At 39.0% G+C, this 15630-nt stretch overlaps 1 protein-coding gene across 2 annotated transcripts in view; it reads right to left on the bottom strand.

Moving 5' to 3' along the window:
- Nucleotides 320-15630, bottom strand: part of C10H14orf37 (chromosome 10 C14orf37 homolog) — a 141869-nt gene continuing 126558 nt past the window's right edge. Inside the window, exons 6-8 of one of the 2 annotated variants that reach the window (XM_018054096.1) lie at nucleotides 8900-8931; nucleotides 1315-1449; nucleotides 320-1069 (exon numbers count right to left, since the gene is read on the bottom strand). In XM_018054096.1, coding sequence (XP_017909585.1) covers nucleotides 1004-1069; nucleotides 1315-1449; nucleotides 8900-8931 — 233 coding nt within the window. In that variant the 3' untranslated portion in view covers nucleotides 320-1003. Of the gene's footprint in view, nucleotides 1073-1314; nucleotides 1450-8899; nucleotides 8932-15630 lie in introns of both variants that reach the window. The other variant, XM_018054095.1, reaches the window with a different exon arrangement.

The raw sequence follows: 15630 nt of genomic DNA, 5'->3' as shown, positions 1-15630 counted from the left end.
GCCTGCTCCTACCAGAGAATGCAGTTTTCTAATAAAGCCAAACAAGAACCAATGGTGGTCCAATCATACATGGACCAAGACTGCAGATATAGAAAAGCAGTGCTCTGAATAATTCAGAATGGTGGCCACACAAGCACAGAGCCGAAGAGCAGAGCCAAATGCTTTGGGAGCTTATCTACCCTCCTTTCCCTCTTGATTTCTTCCTCATTTCTTCTTGACAAAGTCGATGATATACTAAAAGGATCTCTCTTAATGATAAGCATGTAAAAATGTATGGATACATCTGTTGGACTCAATTATACTATTTAAGAAAGCAAGCTTACATGTAGACCGAGAGTCAGTTTAATGCATTACTTCTAGTGCATTTTTTTCTTTGCCAAGAATGAGAATAAAAAGGAAGGGGGAAAATAATAAAACCAGGAGACTCAAGTACATAATGTAAGGTACGTACAAATCTACATATATCCTAATGCACTGAGAGATCTTGATGAAAAAGATTTCATTCCGAGTTGCTGCTAGTTTTGATGCGAACGTAGTGTGTGCCGTGGCCCACAAGCCAAAGGTTCAAGTAGGTTGAGCAATCATCACAAGTTCTTCTTTGTTAAGATTTCTATTTCAGAGTCAGGTGTGCCTTGGCAGCAAGAACTGTTACACTTTAGCACAGGTAATCCAAACCAAGGGAAAGACACTGTGGAAAAATACAAAATATTTACTCTATCTAACCTAGCAACTCTACTGAACAACATGTATGCTGCATATTTACGAGCTGTAGCCCATGGCTGTGGAAAATTCACTACAGGATAAAAACAAATACTGCGCATCACAGTTCATATACAGCATGCCTTTTCTGCTCAGTACAAGAAAGATCTACTACCCAGCAGACAGTGAGACCAATGGCCTGACAGCCCCAATGTGGCAGGATGTTGTTCTCTTTTGTTTTTTTGGCCCTCAAATAAAAAATAATAACATCACGTTGACACTCCCAATTAAACTCCAGTTCAGTTCAAAATTCATCTTCGGAACTGTCGGCTAAGAGCATGACTCGATCTTGCATGCTGTTGAATTCTCTCTGCTGGGGAAAGAAAACAGAAAAAGCATTAAACTCCTGCTGCAGAGCAAAGCCGAGGAACAGGTCCCGTTTAAAAGACACGTGAACAAATGAAGCCGAGGCTGCAGCTGCAGCAGCTCATCGGAACCACTGGGCACGTCAGTACCATTCATGCATCATTAAGCCCCATGTGCCTTATTAAGCAAATTAGAAAAGCGAAGAACAGTTGGGAAAGTGATTAGGTTTTGCTGTTGTGAAGTCCATACCTTTCTTTTATGCCTTTTGAAGCCGTTTCTCCTTCGGCGACTCATAACCTTAATGCTGTAGAGTGCTCCCAAGATGAACAAGGCTCCAGCTATCCCAACCCCTACGGGCACCAACATCCCAGACATATAGCCTGCCTGCATGGGAAAGGAAACACGCATTAGGATGCTAAACAGACCACTGCCCTGGGTTTCCCAGTTCTGCTGGAGGGCAGTGGGATTCTTAGACACTCTGAATCCTCTTGTCAGCTTTGTTCTGAAGTAGCACCTGGAATAGAGTTACTTTTAGGGAGAAGGCAAGAGAGAGAGAGGTAGGACAATTTTTGGATATTTCACATACATATAAATACTGCAATAAATCAGCCAGACCTGGCGGCACCTCCAGCCACTTGGTTATGCACATTTGTCAACATCAGGTTTTGGTGATAGAAATATAATTTGTATTAAAGATGGATGAAGTAGCCTCTGAAACAGCTAGGACTATTAAAATGCCATAAATTGCAAATAGCAGCCTGAGTCTAGCTCTAGGGGGCAGGGGTAGACACGGTGGGGGGGCATTGCTCAGTGGAATATTGTGTTTCTTGGGGGACAGATGGGGGCCTTGACTTTGGTGGTTCCCCTCTTACAATCTTAGCTGCATCACGGTAGGAAAGGAAAGAGGAATCTGCTTCTACATGAGTGAAAAGAGAGAGCTTCTAGAGACAGCAGGGAAGAGAAGGTCCTGCAGAGGAAAAAAGGGTGTTAGGTTTTGGAGGCCAGGCAGAAAAGACAAGGATGAGACAGAGTTGCACATAATGTAGATGGATTCATTTATACAGAAGAAAAAATCTGCCTAGTGAACAAGACCAAAGTTGAGGGCTGGCAGGGAATTCTGAGTGTCCCAGGCTCCAAAGAAAGAAAGTTACAGAAGCCAGACATATCACTGCTAACAGTGCTGGTACTTCCAAAAGGGCTTGAAGATTTCAAACCCATGGCGATTTGAAATCCAACATCTCCAAGGTGTTATTATGGATACTTTGGTCCTAAGAGACCAGCGTGATCTCCACACATCCCTGGACTTGAGTAAGAAGTGCAGAACCAATCCAAATTCAGGGCAAGGCCATCACCCTAAGGAAGGTTCATTTCTGCATCCTGGCCAGTAAGACACCTGAGAGATACAGGTGTATGAATAACCATAGCCCTTCATGGAGAAACACGACACTGGTTTATCTTCCAGGATGACCCCTTCTAGAAGCCTACCCAGGAAAAAAAAAAAAAAACATACACAATTAACAATTTAAAAAATACTATAATGAGTACTTTAGACAGACATTATTTTACAGGAGAAAAACTATGAGTTTGTTCACTTATGTAACTATTTCTAAAACTTGTAATACAGCACAGTATCTTTCAGAATGAGCCCAAAACAGAGAACAAAAAATAAAAGTTTTCTAAAAAATGCTTAAGTAAGCGGGCTGTGATGCTTTCCCAACATTTCTAGAAGTAAATCAAAGGAATAGACAAGACCTTACAAAACTGCAGCGTCCTCTGTACACAGCCAGCTCATTCACTCGTTCTGTTTTCCAGAGTCTTGAGTTAGAGCACAATGTGGAATTTTTTTCATTAATTTGAGAACATAGCATCATTCCTCAGCATACTGTTTTCCCCAAAGAAACAAAGCCCAGTCATTTTTCAACAAATTAATATGCTTTGCCAAAACCTAAACTTTTTCTAAAGTTCTTCTAGATCTACAGAAGGCTTACAAAAGTATGTAATTTTCCATGTGGGCAAACACTGGACAATAGCAAAATCTGGGTGTTCTCACCAGAACTATGAGTTTCATTTTACATCACCATTCTCAGTGATGGAAATACACATACATGTTGATGTATGATCAATTTTAAGCCCAGTAGATTAGACCTTATTAATACAGAGCTCTACATTCAAAGGATGATACTTGAACTTTTTGGAAGCTCAACTTGATCAACCTGTGGGTCTCTTAACATTATGTAACTCAACTCCACACCAAAAACATGAATATAACAAAATGTGTCACTCTGCATATTTCTTATTTACACATTAAGGCTCCTCATTTCTAGAGCTTTAAATAATGTAGACTTTACAAAAATTCAATTAATCTCTTTCTCCTCTCCTCATTCCCTCCTGTGTGTGTGTGTGTGTGTGTGTGTGTGCGTGCACATGCATGTGTGTGATTTGCCTGTTCTTTGAAATTACAAGTAATTTACAAGAAGGGAATAAAGAAACCTACCCTCTTCAAATGTAATTTAACCATTCTTCATTCAAAACTTAGTGAAGATAACCTCTTTTTTTAGAATTGCCATGACTTGTTTCCTGAAGAAATGAAAATAAATAAGATGCATCTGCATATAAAGCTATAAACTGTGCTCAGCACTTTTTCTCTGTTCAGAAATACTGCACGTGCCCGTTCCTTCAGACTACCTCCCTGAGAAGGACAGAACCGAATCCATGCATATTCCAACTGAGAATGCTGAATCTAATCACGAGGAAACATCCAATAAACTGAACATTCTGTTTTCTAAAGTACCATATTCTTTAAAAATATCAGCATCAGGAAAGACAAAAAATGGCTATACAAATGGCCCACATTAAAGAAAACTGTCAAATCAGTCAATCCTAAAGGAAATCAACCCTGAATATTCATTGGAAGGACTGATGCTGAAGCTGAAGCTCCAATACTTTGGCCACCTGATGTGAAGAACTGATTTGTTAGAAAAGATCCTGATGCTGGGAAAGACTGAAGGCAGGAGGAGAAGGTGACAACAGAGGATGAGATGGTTGGATGGCATCACCGACTCAATGGACATGAGTTTGAGCAAGCTTCAGGAGTTGGTGATGGACAGGGAAGCCTGGCATGCTGCAGTCCATGGGGTTGCAAAGAGTCGGATACGACTGAGTGACTGGAAGCATCCTGACAACTAAATGTGTTATATGACCTAGACAAGATTCTATATTCAAGGAGAAGAATGACTTTATGAAGGCCATTTTGGGTCTGTTAACTAAGACTGAAGTCCAGATGCCAGAACAGATAAATAGTATGATATCAATGTTAAATGTACTCAAGTTGATAACTATACTATGGTTTGCTAATAGGATATTCTTAACCATAGGAAATACGCCCTGAAGTATCAAGATTTGGTGTAAAAGGATCATGATGTATGCAACTTTCCCTCAAATGGCTCAGAAAAAATGGGCCAAGGTAGGGAGACAGCCAGTAAAAGAGAAAACAAATGGAGCAGCTTGGGAAGACCAAGTGCATCTGGATAAAAGAACAGGGGCGCTCTCTGCACCATTCTTACTCTTGTATCTCTTCCGTAAATTTGAAGTTAATTCCAAAAAAACAGTTTAAAAATTAAAAAATGGATTAGAAGATAAAAGCTACTGCATATAGTTGGCTTTTTTGGTTTGGTTTTGGTTTTTTTTGTATTTATGAGAAAGTCATCCTTTCTTGGGCTAATGTTTTTGTTCAGAAACACTGGTTTTCAAGAAAATGTAAGAAAAAGTAAAGTTTTCTGCCTAAAGTCTACTGAATTCATAAGTATCTTTATGAGGTTTGTTTAACAGTGTTTCTCAAACTTGAGCATGCATCAGAATCACCTGGAAGACTTGTTAAAACACAGATTGCTTGACCCCCTTCCCAGAGTTTCTGGTTCAGTAGGTCTAGTTAGGGTCCTAGGACTTTGCATTTCTAACAGATGACACAATGCCACTGGTCCAGACTATATATGAGAATCGCTGCTGTGAAGTGTGTGTGTGTGTGTGTGCACGCATGTGTGTGTGTGCGCGCGTGCACACGCACGCTCAGTTGCTTAGTTACGTCTGACTCTTTGTGCCTCAGTGGACAGTAGTCCACCAGGCTCCTCTGTTCATGGAATCTTCCAGGCAAGAATACTGGAGTGGGTTGTCATTTTCTTCTCTTCCTTCTTAAGAGGGGAGGGATGTCGCAGCCTCCCTTTTTCCTCCTTCCTTCTGACTAGAATATGGACCTAATGCAATCCAGAACCGTGAGATGATCGTGAGAATAAAGGTCACAAATGACGGAACATCAAATAAAAGGAGCCTGTGCCTTCATAGTGTTGTTCCTCACTGACCCAGACTGCTCCCTCCAGACTTATAAATGAGAGAAAAACAAATTTCTCTCTTGGCTAAGCCATTGCCATCGGAGGTTGTCTGTCATTCAGATCTGATGGACGGAGGAGCCTGATAGGCTATAGTCCATGGGGTCGCAAACAGTCGGATATGACTGAGCAACTTCACTTTAATATAGGAAAACTAAACAATCACAACAAAAGGAATAATTCAGAACTTTTGAGAACACCTACCACCTTCTAGAGTCCAACTAACAGGGAAACCAATATCAGGAACAATTAAATGAAGCAAAACTGAATAGATACTATTGGTTGACTGAAGAGCTAGTTAAATATGTAGTTTAGTTTTCAATTCTCCAGGATTCTGTGACTTTCATCAAAACAGCAATAGTTTCACTCTCAAATAGTTTCTGAAGGTAATGACTAACAAGACTTTTATAGATGATAGCTAGCTAGCCAGAAGAAGAGAAAGAGGGAGACGGCGGGGGGGGGGGGGAGCGGAAATAAGTATATCTGTGTTAGTCGCTCAGTCATGTTTGACTCTTTGCGACCCCATAGACTGTAGCCCGCCAGGCTCCTCTGTTCATGGAATTCCCCAGGCAAGAATACTGGAGTGGGTTGCCATGTCCTCCTCCAAGGGAACTTCTCAACCCAGGGATTGAACTCAGGTTTCCTGCATTGTAGGCAGATTCTTTACTGTCTGAGCCACCAGGGAAGCCCAAGATACATATAATGTATCAAGTAAGTGTATAATATTTTACTCCCAGAGTGAGGGGACTGGTTAAACTGAATCCCTCCAAGAAAGAGACAAATACAACGTTGATGGACCTAGAGATTATCATATTAAGAGACGTAAATCAGAGAAAAACAAACATCACATGATATCATTTATACATGGAATCTAAAAATGATACAAATGAACTTATTTACAAAATAGGAACAGACTCACAGACATATAAAAGAAACTTATAGTTACCAAAGGAGTTAGTGTGGGGGGGATAGAGGGAGGGAGGAATTAGGACTTTGGGATTAACATACATACACTACTATATATAAAATAGATGATCAACAAGAACCTACTGTATAGTACATGGAACTCTACTCAATATTCTGTAATAACCTATATGGGAAAAGAATCTGAAAAACAATAGATATACATATATGTATAACTGAATCACCTTGCTATATACCTGAAACTAACACAACATTGCAAATCAATCACACCCCAATATAAAGTTAAACATATAAACACTACTATATATAAAATAGGTAACTAGCAAGGACCTACTGTATTCAGAGACCTATATTCAATATCTTGCAATAACTTACAATAAAATAATCTGAAAAGTGTATATATGTATAACTGAATCACGTTGCTATATACCTGAAAATAATACATTATAAATGAACTCTACTTCAATTTAAAAAATAGTTAAATAAAAATAAAGACAAAGCATAAAACAAATAAACCTGGTGGGAGTTTCAGCTATTTTTCTTCCAATTTTTTAAAACTAAGACATAACTGAAAAAATGCTATGGAATAAAGTGAAGAAAGGGCTGGAAAAACTTCAGTTCAGAAAACTAAAACCATTCACAAAATTATCTCTCTTGGTGAAACAGAGCAGGGAGAGGGTGCTAAGCCTTTGAGAAAAGATAAGAAGGAAGGGTTCACAGAAGAGAAAATACAGCCTTTCTCTAAAGCTACCCAGATTTCTAAGCAAAGTGGCGAAGCTATATATATATATATACACACACACACACATACAGGTAAGAAACTGCAACATTCAATTCCAAAACAGGCTATGTGCCAAATTTATTTTCTTAAGTCTACTTTTTGTCCACTTTGGTAATTCAGAAGGACATTTTCTATAAAAGCAATGACATATGGATTCCTAGATTAAACTACCAAAGCCTGTTTACTTTTCATTGCATTATATTTTCCTCTGAAAAATAGAAAGAAGCACTACCAATGTAAATATAGTCAATTCTGAATTTTTTAGCTTCTCCCACCCCAGATCTTGCTCAGTCCTCTGATTATACCTCCCTCAGACAACTGGACCCATTACAGATGCGAAAATGGCTTCTGCTCATGTCAACAGGTTTAAAATTCTTCTATATCACTTTAAATATGTATGAACATAAAATAATCTCATTTGCAAAAATTATATAGTCTAAATTTTACTGAGAAGCAGAAAAGTAATACTGATAAGAATTAATATAATCATACAATTTTAACTACTAGTGAATGTTTTCTCTCATCCTTTAACATTAAACTGTAGCAAAATAAATACTAATCATTCAAATATGAGAGAAACTGACCTCAAATAATAAAAAAGATATGGAATACTATCCACAGATGTATATTCTGAGACAGGTGAATTGGAAGTAACTCCTATCTGGCAGTTGAAATGATTTCCATTTAACTATACCCCCAGCGAAATTTGAGCTGGGCTGTAGTAATTGGATCTGACAGAGGCTACATCAAGGAGTTCAAAATCCCACCAATATTTTTATGAGTAATTCCAGTTTGAAATTACAAGGCACTAAAAATGAAACCTTAGAGAGTGTTGAAAAGAAAATGAAAAACATGAATCTGGAAGGAAGTTAATATTGTCAATCACAGATGTTGATGACAGAATGAATACAAGAGTGGAAAATATTTTTCTATAGTTGGCCTTTCTACATAGGTCAGCTCATTGTCACTCAGTAAGCAGCAGCACTATGATAGACCACATAAAAGTGGGCCTAAAGAGAGTGCTCAGGTGTTCAGGTATTTTTAATCTCACCTTCCACTATGGGTGAAGGACGTTCTTTCCATCACAAAGTTTTATTCTTAAGTCAGGTCCGTCAATTTTTGTCCTTGGGTCATGAAAATCAATGCCTTCCAAAATCCAAAGTACTTCTTCTTCATACAGGAAGATCAGACTTAAAAGATCTTTGTACTGGGACATAAAATGCCCACTAGAATGGGATTGAAAGTGAAGTTGCTCAGTCATGTCTGACTCTTTGCGATCCAATGGACCGTAACCTATCAGGCTCCTCTGTCCATGGGATTTTCCAGGCAAGGTACTGGAGTGGATTGCCATTTCCTTCTCCAGCAGATCTTCCCGACCCAGGGATCGAACCCAGGTCTCCTGCATTGTAGACAGACGCTTTATCGTCTGAGCCACCAGAGAAATCCTGAATGGGATTACACTCCTGAAATTCCCTAAAAGGAACTCCACCTTGATATGTCAAGGATGCTATCAATTGTACATATCAGGAATTACATTCCAGAAGAATGAATGGCACTCCAAAAAATAAGGCATTCCTTCTTAAAGGGAAGGTCTTCTTTCTTGCTGGGTACCTGGAACTGGTCCTGGATCCTTGCACAGGTTATCAGAATCAGAATAATGATATAAAGCTCCATTATTCTGAAGATCTTTTATTTGACAAAGCTATGCCCTCTAAAATAAATCCAAAGGAGAAAGTATTTCTCTTACCTTGTCTTTTAGCTTTTCCATCCAGCTTCTCACTAAGGAAAATAAGAGAAGAAAATGTAAATACCTATCTTTCTGCTTATATTTCATGTGTTAAGTTCACTTGGTAACTTACTTATATTTCATGTACTAAGTTAATTTGATACAATTAATATTTTATTGTATGAAATACAGTAACAGGGTCAACAGTATTAACATAATGACAGTAATAGTTTTTTATTCTTATTTAAAAATGCAAAAAAGAACACAAACATATCCCTCACATCATTGTTAAAGGAACAGAGAATATTTTTCTTTGCTAAATGCATTTTCCATTATTTGGGGGGAGGTCTGGGGGATGAGGGAGAAAAACACCTTCAAAATATCAAGTTCATTTCTAACTGACGTTTTCTCCTTTTTTTTTTTTTTCGAATGGGAAGAGGTATTTATTGGCAAATGATATATAAGACAAGGGGTTAATATCCCACATATACAAAGAACTCATTAACTCAACACCAAAAGGACTGACAATCCCACCAAGAATCTGAATAGACATTTTTCCAAAGATATATTGATACATATGACCAAGACATGTGAAAAGATGCTCAGCATAAACAAGCCCCCATTACTCAACATCAGGGGAATGCAACTCAGAATCACAATGAGAGAACACCTCACACGTGTCAGCATGGCCATTACAAAAAGATAAGAAATAACAAGTGTTGGTGAGGATGTGGAGAAAACTGCTGTGCACTGTTGGTGGTAAAAACTGGCTCAAGCACTATGGAAAATAGTATGGAGATTCCTCAAAAGCAGAACTACAAAAAGATCTAGCAATTCCACTTTGGGTATTTTTCTCCAGAGAAAACAAAACCATTAATTAGAAAAGATGCATGCCTTCCTATGTTCGTTGCAGCGCTACTTACAGGGGGCAACATATGGAAACTACCCAAATGTCCAGCAACAGGTGAACAGACAAAGATGTGGTATATTATACACAGTGGAATGCTAGCCATAAAAAGAAAAATCTCTTGTGATTTCAATGTGACAGCATGAATGGTCCTAGAGGTCATTATGCTAAGTGAAATAAGTCAGAAAGAAAAATGACACATGATTTTAACTTACATGTGGAATCTAAAAAACAGCAAATGAAAAAAGGAAAGCAATAGAAACAGATACAGAGAAGGAATAGTGACTGCCATAAGGGAGGGAGTGGTGGGTTGAATGCAATAGGTGGAGAGCAACAGGTACAGACTTCCAGTTACAATATAAATGAGTTGTGAGGATGAAATGTACAACATGTGGAATACAGTCAGTAATACTGTAATATCTTTGGCTGATGACAGATAACTAGACATACCATTGTAAACATTTTGTAATGTAGAGAACTACTGAATCACTATGTTATGCACCTGGAATTAATACAGTATTACAGGTCAATTATGCTTCAGTTAAAAAAAAAAAGAGATAGTTCTTTGAAAAGATCAATAGAATTGATAAGCCTCTAGCCAAGCTAACTGAAAGAGGAGAAAATACAAATTTGTAAGATCCAAAATAAAAGTGGGACATTACTACAGATCCCAAGGATATTAGAAGGATAATCAGGAAAGACTGTGAACAACCACATGTCCACATATTTGGTAACCTAGGTTAAATGGAGTAACTCCTTGAAAAATACATCAGCAAAAACTTATACAAGAAGAAAAAAACTGAATAGGCCTGTATCTATTAAAGAAACTGAATCAATAATTAAAAACCTTCCAGAACAGCAGCAAAGCAGGCCCCAGATAGGTTCACTGATAAATTAAAACATTTAAGGAAGAATTTAGGCCAATTCTATATAATCTCTTCCAGAAGATAAGATGCAGAAGGAAACTTCCTAACTCTTTATATGAGGTCAGCATTATTCTAAAACCAAAACCAGATAGTCCTTAAAACTACAGACCAGTATCTCTCATGAACACAAACGCAAAAGTTCTCAACAAAATATTAGCAAATCAAAACCAAAAATTTATGCAAAGAATTTATTCCAGGTATGCAAGTTTGGCTTAACATTTGGAAATCCATTAATCTATAACATCAACAAGCTAATGAAGAAAAATCACATGATCATATCAATAGATACAGAAAACATATTTGACAAAATCCAGCACTCATTTTTTATAAAATTAGCAAACTAGGAATAGAGGGGAACTCTCAGCTTGGTAACATCTACAGCTAATATCATACTTAATGGTGAGAAACTAGAAGCTTTTCCATTAAGAGCAGCAACAAGGCCAATGTCCTCCCACCATCCCTTTTCAACATCATACCAGAAAATCATTAAGAAGGTTCAGAAATTCTCGGGAGGATGCAAGGGAGGCAGAATGTGACTATCAGGTCAGCTGGTGGTCACATGGCTCCATCTGATGGCTTTGCACCTTGCTCCATGTTCCTATAATTGACTCTGGAGGCCACCTTGAAAGGTCCTGCCCACAGCTGAGACAGCTGTTGGGACCTCTCCTTATCTTTTACTATTTACTTTTGTCAGTTTTTAAGCTCAATGGAAATTCTGCAGTTGAATCAATGTTAGAGAGCAGAGGTAGAAGAGTGCAATGGGCAGGCCAGGGCTGCTGAGCTCTTACCAAAAGTAGTCAATATTTTAGGCTCTTGCAGGCCATACAATCTCTGTCACAACTACTAGACTCTGCTGATGCCTCAAGCCATAGAAAATAGTACATAAATAAGTGGGTCTGGCTCTGTTCTAATCCACTTTATTTATAGACACCGACATTTGAATTTCATATAATCTTCTTACATCAAAAATATTTTTCTTTTGATTTTTTTCAACCAAATTAAAAATTGGAAAACATTCTTTGCTGATGGGCTATATCAGGACAGGCAGCAGGCCAGATTTGACCCAGGGGTCACAGCTTTCTGACCCCTGGCACAGGCACCTTTTACCCAAGAAGCTAGTGTCTCCACTTACAATCTGACTTTAATAATAATATGTCCAACAACAGTGATCACAGCTAATGGCTTTATTCCTTACAAAGCATGTTCAGATGTACTGAATCATTTGATAGGCAAACTAATGATAAATATGAGAGTCAGGTAAGATGATGCTCAGGGAAAAGAAGAAACAGAGACTCAGAAAAACCAAGAGACTTGCCATGGTTTCCGGGGAGGAAAGAGCCACTGGAACTCCAACCCCCATCTGACTAACGACCTACAGGAATAAGACTTCCTATGTACCCATTTCTTTTGGCGATACCACCGCTGTTCTGCTCTTGCAGGTTGAAGATGTGGAGATATCTTTGGCTCCTCTATCTTCTTCAGTCCCCAGCTTCAATCTCTCACGGCAGGACCCTGGCAAGACCTCTTGGGTTTGTCCTGCCCTCACCATTCCTTCTGAGCGAAGACTCAACTGGGATTCAGACAAAGATGGTGGTGCTCAATCAGAATAATATTGGGGTCAAGGGAAGGAAGCACAGAAAATTCAAGAACCAAGCCACAGATCATTGGAACTGACTTACTGGAAAAGACCCTGATGCTGGGAAAGACTGAAGGCAGAAGGAGAAGGGGACGACAGAGGATGAGATGGTTGGATGGCATCACCGACTTGATGGACATGAGTTTGAGCAAGCTCTGGGAGTTGGTGATGGACAGGAAAGCCTGGCGTGCCTGGCAGTCCATGAGGTCACAAAGAGTCAGACACAACTGAGCAACTGAACTGAACTGAAGCCACAGATCAGTGATTCTGGGAGTGGTTCCATGGAGAAGTGAGGTCAACCACTGATTCACTAAGTAACTTTGGAGAAACAAGCAAACCTCTTAGACTCTCACTTTCCTCATATGTAAAATACAGATGGTAATACTTGGAAGATGGTTGTGAAGATTAGAAATAACACGTATAAAGTGTCTAATACAGAACTTAGTATGGAGAAACTAGACAACCAAAACAAGAAATCTAGAACAGGAGGGAAGAAAGAAAGACAAATGAGGTATGAGTATTGTGTTAACATGGCTCAACTAAGCCCAAGACATAAAGTGAAATTCAAGCAAGAGAATGCTTCCAATTCATTAATCCTTCAATAATACAATACACAGTGCACTGGCCAGGCACTGTGGTCAATACTGTTTCAGTAGAAGGCATGGGACCTAACTCCAGTGAAAACAGGTTAGAACATCAGATCTATGAGATGTGGATGACAATAGCAAGGTAGGGACTGAGAGAGTGAGGAACAGAGCAGGAAAGCCAATCACTTCAGAAGCAAGATGTTTGGAATCAGGGAATCAGCTGGATATTACATTAAAAAAAATGAGCAAAAGAGAGAGTCGGACACGACTGAGCATCTTCACTTTCACTTTTCACTTTCATGCACTGGAGAAGGAAATGGCAACCCACTCCAGTGTTCTTGCCTGGAGAATCCCAGGAACAGGGGAGCCTGGTGGGCTGCCGTCTCTGGGGTTGCACAGAGTCGGACACAACTGAAGTGACTTAGCAGCAGCAGCAAAAGAGAGATGGGAGCAGAATGCTAGTGTGAAACCCTCATGGAGGAGGTGAGCAGGGGCCGGCTGACTACCTGTGAATGGCAGCCCAGGCATAGGTTAGAGAAGAGGGGAAAGAGGTGGAGATGGCATCAGGGTCCAAGGCACTCACAGGTTTTCCAACTGTAGGAAATTCACTGCCAAGAGAAATGTTTTAACTCAAGCTTTATCAAGCCAGGTCTCACTGGCAAACTGTCCAGATCTTGGGTAAACTGTCCAGTTCTTAGAGTAAATTTCAGAGCCCTACTTGAAGTGCAAACAGTGTCAGACTTTATTTTTTGGGGGGCTCCAAAATCACTGCAGATGGTGACTGCAGCCATGAAATTAAAAGATGCTTACTCCTTGGAAGAAAAGTTATGACCAACCTAGATAGTATATTCAAAAGCAGAGACATTACTTTTCTGACTAAGGTCCGTCTAGTCAAGGCTATGGTTTTTCCTGTGGTCACGTATGGATGTGAGAGTTGGACTGTGAAGAAGGCTGAGTGCCGAAGAGTTGAGGCTTTTGAACTGTGGTGTTGGAGAAGACTCTTGAAAGTCCCTTGGACTGCAAGGAGATCAAACCAGTCCATTCTGAAGGAGATCAACCCTGGGATTTCTTTGGAAGGAATGTTGCTAAAGCTGAAACTCCAGTACTTTGGACACCTTATGCGAAGAGTTGACTCATTGGAAAAGACTCTGATGCAGGGAGGGATTGGGGGCAGGAGGAGACGGGGACGACCGAGGATGAGATGGCTGGATGGCATCACAGACTCAATGGACGTGAGTCTGAGTGAACTCCAGGAGATGGTGATGGACAGGGAGGCCTGGCGTGCTGTGATTCATGGGGTCGCAGAGTCGGACACGACTGAGCGACTGAACTGAACTGAACTGAACATATAAATTCCTCACTAGGGGAGGGAAGTCACATCAGCATGGGATGTGCACAGATAATCTGAAAAAACACATTCAATGGGTCTAGTTATGTGGTTCATAACAGGAACTACAGAAAGAAAGTTGGGCAAATTCTTCATGGGAAGTGAGTGATACACCAGAGACAGTGAGATGGTGTTTGAGGGGACACTGATCTAAACTAGGTTGAGAAAAATTACTCTTCAGAGTATGTGAACTTGGTTATGTTTCTCCAGCTGAGAAGGTGAGACCCCTAAGGATCATACCTTGTGTTTCTCAGGCATCCACCAAGGTCCCTGACATGGTATTGGTCAGTAAGTACTTTTTCCTTTTTCAGCAAATGTATATTGCTTTTAAATGAGGTCACAACTTTTGAGTAAACACGATTTTCTTTCATGGAGATGCTATAAACTGTTTTCAGCAAAATGTTCAAGGCAGTGTAAAATAAATTTAACACAATGATAGCTTTGAAACTTAGAAATCAATAAGGGAATGAAAAAGCTAGAAGAGAGAATGTTGGAAAGATCTTTAATAAAAAGAAATATGATTCTTTATGAAGAAGAGAACCAACAACTGCAGTTTTTTAACAGAGAGACAACACACTGAAGAAAGAGGTATGAATTGGCACAACTTTTTGGAGCTACAAGGAGAAGCTGCAATTGATATCAAAAGCTTTTAAAAAAGTATAAATTTTGCTTTCAGAAGTTTCATTTGTAGAAGCAATGTACCTTAAATAATCATGGAAATGCATAAAAATTTTTTTATTTAAAACTTTTCACTGCACCATAATTTATAATAGAAAAGAATATGGAAACGGCATCAATATTCAGTAATAAAGGAATGGTTTAAACACATAAAAGGAAACAAAACCTTAGGCTATGCCCAAAGAGTGCCATATTATACAAAATTAACATTATTTAAAGAAAAATACTTAATGGTATGGTGTTGTTCCCATTATATATTGCAAATGAAAAAAACAGCATATGTGTGATATGAACTCAGTTGAGGATAAAAATGTTATGTGAAAAAAATATTATATGTATAATTGAAATGATGTACTTCAAAGGTTAACTGAAGTCATCAATGAGTTGTAGAATTATGGATGATTTTTTATTCTCTATACTTTCAAGACTTTCTAAATTATTTCTAATCTTTTAGTATTTTCAAAAATTTTAAAAAGAAAACATATTTTACCCCTAAAAGCTCTACAAAATTTTGTAAACCTTTGCAAATGGAGGTTAGTGCTAGATTGCTGATAGTGGGGAGCAGGAGAAGGTGAGGCCCTTCCACTTGGTTAACTCCTCAGCCCACAGCTATAGATTCATTCTCATCCTA

The sequence above is a fragment of the Capra hircus genome, chromosome 10, assembly GCF_001704415.2.
Source record: "Capra hircus breed San Clemente chromosome 10, ASM170441v1, whole genome shotgun sequence".
NCBI lineage: Eukaryota > Metazoa > Chordata > Mammalia > Artiodactyla > Bovidae > Capra > Capra hircus.
This window is presented reverse-complemented; position numbering and strand designations above follow the sequence as displayed.